The sequence below is a fragment of the Tachysurus fulvidraco genome, chromosome 14 (genome assembly GCF_022655615.1).
Source record: "Tachysurus fulvidraco isolate hzauxx_2018 chromosome 14, HZAU_PFXX_2.0, whole genome shotgun sequence".
NCBI lineage: Eukaryota > Metazoa > Chordata > Actinopteri > Siluriformes > Bagridae > Tachysurus > Tachysurus fulvidraco.
This window is the reverse complement of record NC_062531.1, coordinates 25414234-25428429: the sequence shown is the minus strand read 5'-3', so window position 1 is coordinate 25428429 and position 14196 is coordinate 25414234. Positions and strand designations below refer to the sequence as shown.

The window sequence follows — 14196 nt, the reverse complement described above, 5'->3', positions numbered from 1 at the left end:
ACAAATCTACAGGAAGCAACCGGTCTGGCAGCAGGAAGTTAGCCAGCGCAGATGTGAAGCTCAAAGCTGGAGCTCTCACACGCAGAGCTTTCTCTTTTTTTAACGAGGTGGCAAGTGAAGTGCAGCTGTCCATCCTTCCAACGGATGAGTCACGGTTTTATTATTATACTGTAAAGAGTGTGTGTGAGTGTGTGTGAGTGTGTGTGTGTGTGTGTGTGTGTGTGTGTGTGTAAAAGAAAGAGATCATCACAAATTAATATATTTTTATTTGAGACACGGTCATCAGGGATGACAGCATTTAGTTAAATATCATTCCCATTGTGTACTAACTGCTGACCGCAGTGAGAGAGAGACAGAGGGAGAGAGAGAGAGAGGGAGGGAGAGAGAGAGAGAGAGAGAGACAGAGAGAAAGAGAGAGAGGGAGAGAGAGAGACAGAGAGATTGTTTTGGAGAACATCTGTGCACTTTCCTTTTATTAGTCACCGTGTGGAAATAAATCGACAGGAAGAAGAGCAACAGCCCCGAGGAGTCGGGCAAGGACAGAGCTTTACACTCATGTTTACATCCTGCACACACACTCATATATATTCACACACACACATACACACACACACGCACTCACTCACACACATACACACACACTCACACACACAAAAACACACACGCACACACATCCACACACTCATCGAGTTAAAGAGCTGTTGATTTTGGAGTGCTCTAAACTCTGTGTGTGTGTGTGTGTGTGTGTGTGTATATGTGTGTGTGTGTGTGTGTGTGTGTTTGGACTGCGGCCTGCTGTAGCTGGAACCGATGTCTTTTGTAGTACAGTTGTATGCGTCATTTTCTTGTCCTTTACAGAGAAACATTCAGGGAGAAAATTAACATTGTTACTGGATGTGGTCACTCTGGGGAAACACCCTCACACATACACACACACACACACACACACACACACCCTCACACATACACACACACACACACACACACACTGCAGCTGATGTCATGTGTTGTTTGTGGATGTGTGTGCAGGGATGAAAACTCATGGAAATGTACATACGTGCATGTGTGTGTGTGTGTGTATGTCACACACAATTATAATCTTCAACACAAAGCTCCGCCTCCCAGTGATAGCTGCATCGCCTTATTCCAGTAGCCAACAGCCAACCAGCTCATTCTATATGACGACAGAATTACGACAAATCTTTGCTAAAATTCATGCAATAATGTATAATAAAAACTGCTGATAAAATAACTGTTAAAATACATTCAATTTATGACCAAATTTTTCAAAACAAAATCGAATAAATAAACCCCCCAAAAAACTACACTATAAAAACTACACAAAATATATGCTAAAATTATAACTATAAAAACTTCGTGATCGAATTTCTCATAAAATTTCTGAAAAATATTACAGTAAAAATGATGCTAAAAATGTCAATATTAAGATTGAAGATTAAGATTAAAAAAAAAAATCATGATAAAATTTAAAAACAAAAATGTATGATAAAATTGACCAAAAATAAACAAAATAACTGGACGTTCCTTACTGGAGTCTCTCTCTCTCTCTCTCTCTCTCTCTCTCTCTCTCTCTCTCTCATGCAGTCATTAATAAACTAATATTCACAAGACAAAGACCAAACCAATAAATGTTATTTTTATTCAGTATTAAATGGATTGTTTGCATTAATATTTTGTTTGTGCTACAACTCCGGTAATAAGAATAGTGACATTTCACTGCTTTTGGTTGCCGTCTTTGCGTCTTTCCGCCGATAAACGTTATAAACGCCTCCAGCTCTGACTGCGCGTTCACGCTGCGCGTACCCGAGCTTCTCCGTTCAAATAAAGCAGACAGCTGAAGACGCACTTTTGACAGACAACAACGCACGCGCATAAAAACAAAGTAAAAAAAAATCGCTCTTGGATTAAACTGAAAAATAATTTTCTTTCCCATAGACGACATGTCCTGCATTTTAATATCATTTTTATTGTTTATTTATGAAAGTAAAAAATATACTTATAGTTTTAGGGTGGCTGAGATCACAGACAGGGGGCTGGAGACACCCTAATAAAGGGCTAGAACCTCCCCTGCTATGAGGCTCATTCCATAAACCATAAACATTAAATAAACATCCTGTACGATAAACTGGAACCAGTGCAGGACTAGAAACCTGTCAGTTACCTGTTAGTCAAAATAAGTTCTGCTGAAGAAAAATTGCCTTCCAACTAATCAGAATCAAGGCTTTAACAACACTGTGTATAACAACAACAACAACAACAACAACAATTATTATTATTGTTGTTGTTTGCCTCCAAGGTACATTTTAAAGGGTTAAAGTGGATCACGTGCCTTTGATTTTTGACCTTACTGTGTGTATTTTTCTTGGCTTTTGTGTCCACATGCTTTCTTCATCCCCATGTTTCTTGGATATCTCTTTCTGCAAGTGTATTAACATCACACAAACACACACACATACACACACACACACACACACACACATTCTGCACCATTAACTCTGGTGTGTTTTTGTGTTATTGCCTCCTCCTGCGGCTGCGTCTCGAACTTCCCTGTAAGCGATTCGTGTTGTTTATGTTCCCAGTTTGTCGCCGTTTTTCCTGCTCGCCACAAATTGTTATCTATCTTTCTCTTTAAAGCAGAGGATGTTTTTGGACTTCTCTTCATGCCACTATGTTGATGTGCTGTAAACTTTTAACAGTAATAAAGACCAACAGCAATGTTTTGCTTTTTTTCTGTTTTAATATTGGTTTCAGCTTTAATATCCCATTTGTTCATCCAAAATTTCATAGATTAATTACTTCTTTCGCTTCCTTTAAGTTCCTTTTATTTTTTCTCTTTAGAAGTACAAAAAATAAATGAATAAAGATAAGGATATATCTTTTTTTATTTCTTCCTTACCGCAGCTTTAATAGCCTCCCTAGAGTTTACTCCTTTTAGCTTTAATTGCCCCCAAAATTTACTCACTGTTGCTTTAATAGACCAAAAAATGACATTATGACATTAATAGTAAAAAAAAAAAAAGCTTTAATATCCCCCCAAAAAATTACTCATCATAGATTTAATAGCCCAAAAATCACACTTTAGCATTAATATTAAAATAAAAAACAAAGAAAGAAAGAAAGAAAGGTATCTTAATAGACTCCCAAAGATTTACTTATTGTGGTTTTAATATCCCCCCAAAAGTAACAGATTATGTGGCCTTAATAGTAAAAAAAAAAAAAAAACACAAAAAAAAAAAACAACAACCAGTGGCTTTATTATCCCGACCAAAAATTACATATTGTGGCTTTAAAAGCTTTTATTACCTAAATACTGTAATAATTGTGGATTTTTAATATTATAATATAAAAGCGGAGTAGTGATGGGTTTAAAAAAAGAAACAAAACCACGTCAACTGTCCAACATTAATGTGCATCAGGAGGTCATTTTCTTTCCCCTGAGAAAGTCTATGAGCCATTTCTTACGTTTTCTCTCCTCATGTTTCGAAAAATAATCAAACACAGCGGCGTGTACTGACTCTGGACATATAATCACTGTCATGTGACACAAACGGATTAAATAATAATAATAACAACAACAACAACAATAATAATAATTAATTTTCATTTCTAACAGAATTCGAGCCTCTCTGCTGGGGCAGAAACCGAGATCACGATCCCATTGGACTTTTATTTTAAAACGTTTTTTTTTTCCTGACGTCGTGGATTGTTTTCCCTGTAAGGCTCACGGTCCTGATGGAGGCCACTCTAAATATAGTGTCTGTGGAATCGTGTTGTTTCTGTTACAGCCTCGTTCTCAGGAAGGTCAGCGGAGGAAAGACGCATTCGACTGCCAAAAACTCGCAGAGGAAGAAAATATACACAAAATACACAAAACCAGAGTGCATGTCGAGCTGTGATACAACATTAAAAACGTAAACCGACTCAGACCGGATCAGGAATAAAAGTATTAAAGAAGTCAGGAGTTCAGTTCAACATTTATTTCCCTTACATTAGATAGCTTGCTAGTTTTAAATAAACAATTAGCAGTAAGCTTAACATTCGCTAACGGTTTCTTGGACTATGAGAAACTGTAAAAACTAAAATTTATATCGTAAAACTTTCATGTGTTTATGGTCTTTTCCGTTAGCTACATAATATTAACTAGCTACTGCTGGAGAGGTTAGCTGAGGTGACCTGTTAGTTAGCTAATGTTAGCACAGTGTCATGTTGGCTATAAAGATAATATGATCATCTTAAAGGTGGGGTCTCCGTTGTTTGAAAGCTAATGTCGACATTTGAAATCACCAAAACAAACACGCCCCTAACCCAAAACGGGTCCCACCCCTGTATCGATAGCTCCATCCACACATACATACGTAACCCAGGCGACTAACAGAAAGAAACGTGTCTTTATCATAGCTGAAGGGAAGAACAATACGATTGTAGATAAACAAACAAGCAAAAATGCCACACAAGCATAATCATGTAAAGGACAAAGGCATATATTAGTTCTGTGTAACAAAGCAAAACCAACGTTACTCACCTATCGAGAAGGAAAAAAGCGCCTCGGCGTCTTAAGTAAAGTCGGCCACATATTCACAGGTCGGAGTTTCCCGAGTCGATAACTCCTGAGCTAAACGCTGTTACTACACAAAACGTGGTTGTAGCTGCCTCTCTACATTACTACGATAGAAAAGAGGTGTTATTTGTGTAGTAACAGCGTTTAGCTCAGGAGTTATTGACTCGGGAAACTCCAATCTGTGAATATGTGGCCGACTTTACTTAAGACGCCGAGGCGCTTTGTGTAGTGACAGAGTCGGCAAGCTAGCTCGTTTTTTTTACGTTGTAATCTGTAACTGGTAAGTAAAGCTAACGTATAGTGTGAACGCTACCAAAAATGAGATTTTACAAAAATAATTTTGTTTCCATAAATTCACCACATCTCCACCATTTAGTTTTCTGTTAGCACACGTATAATGTTAGCAATTTTAGCTCATGCAAATGCTAACATTTGCCATTTTGCCACCAAATGGAGCAATTACACCATGTTTTGTCCGCCATTTTGTTTTCTGTTGGCAAAGAAGTTTTTCAAGTGTAAATTTTCAGGGATCTGGGAAAAAAAATTTCTTCTTTTAAACATTTACTTTTATTTTGTAGAGTAAAGACATCACATCTTTTATCTGGAACTTTTTCATAAAGGTTAATTAATGGACTTCGTCTCAGGGTCTCTGAAGTTCTGATTTAGAGACAGAACAAACGCTTACATAAAAACTCTCGAGCTTTATCTTTCATTCTGTCTTTTTTTTGCAGGCGTTTCTTTCTGTTTTTTTCTATCGTGTTGACTGAAAGCAGAAGTTTTGTGCGAGCCCACGTGCGATCTTCGAGTAGATCTTTGCTGTGAGAAGAACAGATGCTTGACACACCAGTGGGGGAGTCGTTTGTTATCCATCCGACAGGGAAAACCCTGAGGAATGAATCGTTACTTCAGTGGGACTTCAGCAAGAATTCCTCCAATTCTTCCACATAACCAGGGACATCTGACTCAGTCCATCACTCCCAAAGACGCCATTGTGTTTCCTTCAATAGAGTGTGTTTGTGTGTGTGTGTGTTACAAAGGCAGCCGTTGTTCCGATTAACTGTGCTCAGTCTTCCGGTTGCCCTCACATCCACAGAGGCTGAAAACATGAAGCTAATAAAGCAGAGGCTAGCAGAAAGCATCGGTATCTACACAACGTTTTAGCATAAAATCAAAGTTACACAATACTTTACTCTCCTGAATGTTCTCGACCAGCCAAGTCATGCAGAGTGACTGAGATTTCCTCCTTTTGTTTTCACTGGAGCGCTAACAGTAACACTGTTAGCAAGACAGATGCTTAGCATTTCATCAAATATGTGACAAAACTAGTTATTCCTACGAAAAAGGGCGTAAAATCACTGGTTTTATATAACATCGGCTGGCGATATAAACCTTTTTTATTTTAAGACTATTTCTTTAAACGCTGAGCATTATTTAGTCCCAATATTCATTCATTTTCTACCGCTTATCCGAACTACCTCGGGTCACGGGGAGCCTGTGCCTATCTCAGGGGTCATAGGGCATCGAGGCAGGATACACCCTGGACGGAGTCCCAACCCATCACAGGGCACACACACACTCTCATTCACTCACACACTCACACACTACGGACAATTTCCCAGAGATGCCAATCAACCTACCATGCATGTCTTTGGACCGGGGGAAGAAACCGGAGTACCCGGAGAAAAGCGCCATGCAAAGAACATGCAAACTCCACACACACAAGGCGGAGGCGGGAATCGAACCCCCAACCCTGGAGGTGTGAGGCAAACGTGCTAACCACTAAGCCACCGTGCCCCCCTAGTCCCAATATTCTGATTCCATAATTCCTGACCTTACACCAGTTTTTTTAATCAATATTTTTCCTATTCACACATCCTACAGAGAACAAAGGGTTAATAAGAATAGGTGTCCCCCAAACGATGTACTAAACACATGTATGTACTGCTAGCTTTAGAGGAATTTGGTGTTAAAAAATAAATTGCGTAACGTTGACCTTTTCTGTAAGACATCTCGTCCACTGGCTTGTCGTCGGCCATCTTGAAATTGTTTTCTCAGCTGGCATCAGTGCATGAAATGTCCGATATTTCACACTTGTTTTATTTCATGTTGATTTGAAACACAGCGACAGTCTCTCTTTTAGCTAGCGGTTTAGTTGGCTAGCTTTCTCCCGTCAGCCTCAGGGCGGTTTTTCTTTGGCATTTAGCTAAAAAAAACCGTGTATTAATGTTGACATGGTGGAGTTTTCTTAAAGCAAGTTTACAGAAAGAGTCTCCAGTGTCAGTGTTGAGTGTCACTCAAAGCTAAGGCTGTAAGTTTCTCTGTCACGTTTAAATTAAAGGCAGGGACTCCGATTTTTGAAAGCCAATGTCGACATTTATAATCACGAAAACAAACACGCCCCTAACCCAAACGGGTCCCACCCCTGTATCGATAGCTCCGCCCACACACACACACGTAACCCAGGCGACTAACGGAAAGAAATGTGTCTTTATCATAGCTGAAGGGAAGAACAATACGATTGTAGATAAACAAACAAGCAAAAATGCCACACAAGCATAATGATGTAAAGGACAAAGGCATATATTAGTTCTGTGTAACAAAGCAAAACCAACGTTACTCACCTATCGAGAAGGAAAAAAGCGCCTCGGCGTCTTAAGTAAAGTCGGCCACATATTCACAGGTCGGAGTTTCCCGAGTCGATAACTCCTGAGCTAAACGCTGTTACTACACAAAACGCGGTTGTAGCTGCCTCTCTACATTACTACGATAGAAAAGAGGTGTTATTTGTGTAGTAACAGCGTTTAGCTCAGGAGTTATTGACTCGGGAAACTCCAACCTGTGAATATGTGGCCAACTTCCTGCTCCTTCAGTTCTCTCCAGTGCTGGAAAGCTGATCCTATATTAACACGTCCTACTTCTTGTCCTTATCGTAAGTCTTTCTTCACTTTCTTACTTTGTTTTTATCCTCCATGTCGATGTTAAAACCGCTTTCTGCTAACGTCACACACGCGCACTGAACGCTCTCTCCGCTGCATAGACAAGCCACGCCCCTTTCTGCTCATTGGCTACACGTTTGATTTGATTTTTGTTTTGATTTTTGTTTGTTATTCGGCCTGACTCGGTTTTCTGAAGCATTTCTCAAAAATCAGAGACCCTGTCTTTAATTTAATAAATCAGATGTTTTTCCTTCAGCAAGGCAGAAATTGTGTTGGTTTTATTTCTGACCTTTTCTTATCATGATCTTGGTGTTATTCTTCACGGCGCTACACACCCAGCTTAGGAAAACGTCTCTCCTTTGTGCTGCCTTGCGTTACAGCCTGAATCTGGATCGTTTGCTCTCAGTCATTTTCTCCATAACGCGACTGTGCCTGTGTGCAAATGTGTTTTGTTTCGCAAGCTGCAGATGCCAGATATTGCTGCAGGAGACAGCGACAATTACCTCTGACTTAAAGATGAAGAGATCCAGCAAAATAACATGGGGAACGTCAAAGGCTCTGCTGAGATCTTTGGAAATCACCAAATCTGCACCGGACCAGATAAAGTAGGTCGAGCGAGACGTTACAGATCAGGAGCTTCTCCATCATTCTGTCATCTTGTCTCCTGAGCAGCTCTCACAAGATGCCGGTGATTTCCTAATATCCTTAATGATCCGGAGGAACGAGACGGAATTGCCAAGTAACCTCAGGAGGTTGGTGGGAGGTCTTGGACAAAAAAAAAAAGTTTGATTTTTCCATCATATTGTTGGTGTTTGGGTTTGGATACATGAGCCTCAGCATCATCCATCCATCATACTGACGTCATCCTGTTATTTAGTGTGAAAAAAATACGTCAGCGTGTAAACTGAGACGGGATCATCCGTGTTCCTTATTGACGTTGGAACCGGACAGAAAGAAATTACAGCCTGTTACCGGGATGCTGCAGAGCCTTAAGGTTTTATTGGACGCATGTCAAAGCCAAACCAAATCCCTGAATCATCTCCCAATCCACACAGAACATAATAGCTGTCAATCAAATTCTGGACATGCCCACATCTCCCACTGTAATATATCGGAAAGCTTCAAGGGTGTGTCTTCAATCCCTGTTTGGAAGGAATCTAATAGAGGAGAATTCCGACCACAAATAGAAGACGATAATTAGTTACATTTTCTCGGACATGGGAACGGACATAGGGGAAAAACCTTTAGTATGTCACACTATTAATGTTTGAATAAGGGGGTGGAAAGAAAGGAGGACATGGAAAATAACAGTTTCCCACTATAGGGGGGTGGGGGGTGGGGTGGGGGGGTGGGAGTGAGCTCCGGCTTTAAGGCATCTTCCGGTCTCCATTTGATACGGGATACAAGGACGGTATAGAGATTTTGTCAACAGACATTTTGTTTATATAGATACCAGACTAAATATTCAGAGATGTTTAGTCAACAAGGTCATTTTGTTCCAGAGATACGAGACTAAATATAGAGTCCTTCAGATTCTGGTGGCATCCATGGTAATGGGGTTGAAGTTTATTCTAGTTATAGTGCAGAAAACATGGAACATTTTAGCCTCCATACGTGAGTCATACAAAACATGAAACCTAACAGAAACTCATCCAGGAGTTTAACTAATGTTTACTGAGACACATTTATATATATATATATATTTTAAAAAACACCACCACACACCCTTATTGATCTAATAAACAGTTCGGTCGCTAACGGTTACAGGAAATATTTACAGTGCAAAAGTAATTTATATCTTACAAAATTAATAGCCGTAATAGCGTACATGAGTCATTTACATACACCGATACACCCTATTTAATACAAGTACCATAAACATCTTATATGGGATTTTATAGGTTTATTCACAAAGCATTTTTTTAATGATAAGTTTATATTTTTTTATAGTATTGTCATCCTTTATAAAAAAAAATAAAAAATACAAAACAAACATGACTGTAAAACTCAGGTAGCCTTGCTAAAAGTGTGTACGGCAGGCACCAGGGATCTCAGTACAGCGTAACAGATATTGCATCATCGGGTAGGCGTGGCCTATTTGTTTATTTGTTTTCCAAAATAAATCAACCCATATGACTGTTTTGCCCTTCGTAGTATGCTGGTTTTTCGAAAGAAGGCGTTTTTTTCCAAGACCTCCGGAAACACGCCCACTTTACGTCGTGGTAACGAAACCCCTGGAATTTAGCGCCTGCTAAAAGTGTAGTTCCTGATATAAAGTGTGTCCGAAAGTGTAATATAAAATGTAAAACTAATTTAGGGAAAAATGTGTTGTTTTAAAAAAACAAACAAAAATAAACAACTATCTTACTTTTTTAATAACGTAGAATTCCCAGCAAAATTCAAACAGGAAGTTTATCGGAAAAGCATGCAAGGAAACTTTCATTCATTCATTCATTCATCCGTTCATTTTCTACCGCTTTATCCGAACTTCTCGGGTCACGGGGAGCCGATATCTATCGTCTCCAGCCAACAGGAAGTCGGACAGTTTTCGATTTTGTGCCTGTGGTGCTTGGGCCCCCGTCAATCGCTGCTTGCAGCCTATTAATTCATCCATTCATTCATTTTCTACCGCTTATCCAAAATACCTTGTGTCATGGGGAGCCCGTGCCTATCTCGGGCGTCATCGGGCATCGAGGCAGGAAACACCCACCCTGGACGGAGTGCCAACCCATCACAGGGCACACACACACACTCTCATTCACTCACACACTACGGACAATTTTCCAGAGATGCCAATCAACCTACCATGCATGTCTTTGGACCGGGGGAGGAAACCGGAGTACCCGGAGGAAACCCCCGAGGCACGGGGAGAACATGCAAACTCCACACACACAAGGTGGAGGCGGGAATCGAATCCCCGACCCTGGAGGTGTAAGGCGAACGTGCTAACCACTAAGCTACCAAGCCCCCCCCCCCCCTTTTATAAAAGTTACAATTCTGTGTGTCACATTGCTGTGAAGCACGGTGGTGGTAGCATGCTTGGACTTTTCTTTTTTTCCTTTTTTTTTCAGTTATGAAGTGATTCGAAGACATTTGGGGTGAGAATGAAAGCGTGAACGTACTTTTTCTTGCTGGATTCTTTAAAGTTTAAAGTTAAAAAAAAAAAAAAGTTTAAAGCCGTTTCTGCTACGTGATTTAACCATTGCTTTAGTCGGCACAAAGTCAGAAAGTGTCGGTTTCCCTTTTACAGTTATCTTCATTTTCTTTCTATTTATTTCTCTCTTACAAAAGTCAGATTTCCTGAATTAAAGGTGGAACGGTTTTCGCAGCCCCTCACTGGCCCACGAAGTGAAGGTTATAAGTGAGCTGGTGTCCGTTGTCCCAGCAATAAAGCACCTTCTCTTTAGGATTGTAGTCCACCTGGGTGACGAAGGCATACTCGTTGGTGAACGGGAGCCGCGGCACCACCTCGGTGTTGGTATGCGTGTCATAGGCGTATGCCACCTCGCCCTCTCTCTGGTTGTACACGTCGATGGCATACAACACGCCGCACACGATGAAGCAGTTTCCGTACGTGTTGCGCTTCAGGCCTGTCCTCCACGTCGTCTCCTTCTTGGTGGAAAGGTCACTCGGGTCCAACTTGCTGATGATGATCATCTCCTGCTGCGAGTAGTCATAGTCCATTGACGGGTAGATCACCCAGAGTCCACTCTCGTCCACGGCGAAGTCAATGTCCGAATGGCCGCGCCACTTCCACGGCGTTGTGTCTTCGTAGACCACGTCATGGAGGAGCGTCCACGCCGCCACGTAGCGCATCCGCAGGTCGTACTTGATGATGTTCTTGGTGAAGGCTCGGTTGTAGTAAAAGGCACCATTGTAGACCACGTGACCCGTTCCTATCCAGTTATACGGAAGCTTGTAGAGGTTACTCCAGCGACCTGTGACCAGATACAGGAAGTTAATAAAAAGAGAATAGAGTAAGAATTTGGACGTGATTCAGAAGTTGAAGAAACCTGGAATGATAAGGATCCATATTTGGGGTTGGGGGGGTTGGGAGTAAGGAGCATTGATCAAGGTCATTTTTGCCCCTTTTCCACCGAGGCAGTTCGAGTGCAGGTTCGGAGCCTAATTTAGAACCAGTTCTTTCTGTTTCGACACCCAAAGCACCGGCTCCGAACCAGGAAAAGTGGTTCTTAAGTAAGTTGCTGGTCTAGACTTAAGAACCGCTTGTGTCAGGAGCTGTGGGCGGTGCTACTGTCAGCGCGTTTGATAACGTACCTTAAGTATACTAATGTTTAATACATTTTTACTTTGCCGCGATATGATACATTATCAGCACACATGATAGTAGGTAGCTACATGCTAAGGCTAAATTTTTTCTGTGTTAACGATAAAATAACGTTATGTACTTTATCGATTACAACCTCCGTTCATACAGATTACACGGAGCCGCACGTACACGTTTTATTCGCCGTGTTTGAATGCCGATGTAGGTTCGCAAAGCCATGAGCATTAAGAGTAAAGCAACATCCGCCATTGTTGATGTGTTTGTGTTTGCCGCTGCTGCGCTAACGTCGCTGGGACACGTGACACGTATAGAGTGACGTCAGACTCGGCGCTGTGATGGCTCTCTAGCCAGTGGAAAGGCAAACCGGTTCTTAGAAGGGGTTCGCCAGTGGAACCAACTTTGAACCAGCACCAGCGCTAGCTCTGAACCAGCACCCGGTTCTTTCCGGTGGAAAAGAGGCATTATTGGCTAAAAGCTAACCCTGAGAACACTCACCAGTGTTACCCACTGACTTTGGGTAGACATTTTGGTAGAAGGCCTTTTCTAGACAGTGCTATATTGTGTCCAATTCTTTCCATTATTAATTAAGTTACACTGTGGGATGTCCAGAGTTTAGGATTGATCTTAAAACCAAGCCCAGAACCCAGGCCTTTTTTTTTTGTTCTGAGCTTCTGAAGGGTGTCTCACCTTGCTTAAAATTGTCCAGGTTGCGAAACTCCACAAGGTTGTTGCCATAGTAGTAGTTGGTGACGTAGATCCTGTTGTCCTTGGCTGCAGGGTCCTTCATCCAGGCGCCTTCATTACGCCCGTAGCTGTGGTGCTTCTCTGGGATCTCCACAGAAGCAATGGTACCCTCACACTCCAGAGGTTTAATGTACACTGCACAGGGCAAGACACACACACAAAATGGGCTAAATGTTTGCTAACTTAATTAGCATTTATCATGGTGAATGAAGTTAGGAGTACAAACAATCGATGCAATCCAGAAAGGCCGCGAATCATTTTTGAGGAAACATGGGAACAACATTAAAAATAACACATATCATAACACGATATAAATATTAATAATTTATTACTTTTTTTAAAATCAATAACACTATACAAAATCTTTTTTGTTTTAAATACAAAGTTTAAAAATTACTAAAGTTTATTTTAATACTTTTTAATAATTCTTATCACCGCGCGCACACGATCCCGATTGGACAACATTGGAATACGTCACATCGGGTCGGCGTATCGGATGCGGCGTAGTCACAAAAGTTAAAATTTTTTAACGGATCCGACGCTCAAAACGGATCCGAAAATTACTGGTCCGCAGACGGCGCGTCACGCGGCGACCTCGCAACTCTCCATAGGAAACGAAAGACTTCCGGTTTATCGGCGGTCGTTTGTCGTGTGCAGCGTGAAGGCGGCTTGAGGATTAATGAATGTGTTTTTTAAGAGGGATTTGCACCAATCATTGGTAAATAGTAACACAACTCATAGCAACAAAGGTTTACACAAGATTTTGAATTTGTATTAAATAATATTTAATGAACAATTAAAAAAAAAACACTGGATGATCATCACATTCGCATGCTTGTTTGGACCAAGTGGCAATTTTAGAGAAGCCAAACTACTGGTAGGTTTTTTGGAAGGTGCGAGAAAACCCGGGGAACCCAAGAGGAAACTCTCATGTACCTGAGTTGTTAGTGCTGGGTTTTGTGCTCTTCAGAGATGGTGTGACAGTGATGGTGGGTTTCTCCGTCTCTGGTTCTGACACGGTAGAAGACCTGGTGAAAAGCTCCTCATCCCTGGTGGTTGTTTGTGTTCGTGAGGCAACTGTCGTCGGAGCAACAGTCGTCGTCGTTGTTGTCGTCGTCGTGGACGTCGTCCTTGTCGTTTTTGTCGAAGCAGAAGTGGTGCCCTCGATGGCCTCCGAGACAAGTTCGGAACCTCCCTTGTCCTGGATTTTGTGGACTGTGTGGGTTTTGGCTGTGTTTTCTGTCAGAGACAAAGGAAGAAAAGTGTTACGACCACGAGTTCGGTTCCAAAGTGTCCGAGATTCCACTTCAAAAGAGATATTTATTATTTATGAGATGTTGCGCCTCGTAGTGACTTCCTGCATGTAACCGAGTCTATCCCTGCAGTGTTTGGGTTTTCAAACTGAGTGCGTCTCAAGTCGCGCCATGTAAAACACATCTCCATAGAGACAATGTGGGGGGAAGAGAGCCTAATCCGAGCCCCCTTTTCCTGCACCCAGGGGGTGTGTGGGGGGCTCAGGAGGTTCTTCGTCTGGGACATTAAGCATGCGCTCACGGAGAGTCAGACATAAATACTGTAAAGCGAACGTTATTGCACGTTCGGTCAAAGAATCCAATTACAACATGACTCCAACAGTGCAGGACAAATGA

General features: G+C 41.4%; 1 protein-coding gene across 1 annotated transcript in view; it reads right to left on the bottom strand.

Moving 5' to 3' along the window:
* Nucleotides 1-10654: 10654 nt before the first annotated feature.
* olfml2a (olfactomedin-like 2A) overlaps nucleotides 10655-14196 on the bottom strand; it is a 28079-nt gene continuing 24537 nt past the window's right edge. The window contains exons 6-8 of the mRNA XM_027179431.2: nucleotides 13484-13786; nucleotides 12491-12682; nucleotides 10655-11453 (exon numbers count right to left, since the gene is read on the bottom strand). Coding sequence (XP_027035232.1) covers nucleotides 10849-11453; nucleotides 12491-12682; nucleotides 13484-13786 — 1100 coding nt within the window. The 3' untranslated portion in view covers nucleotides 10655-10848. The remainder of the gene's footprint in view (nucleotides 11454-12490; nucleotides 12683-13483; nucleotides 13787-14196) is intronic.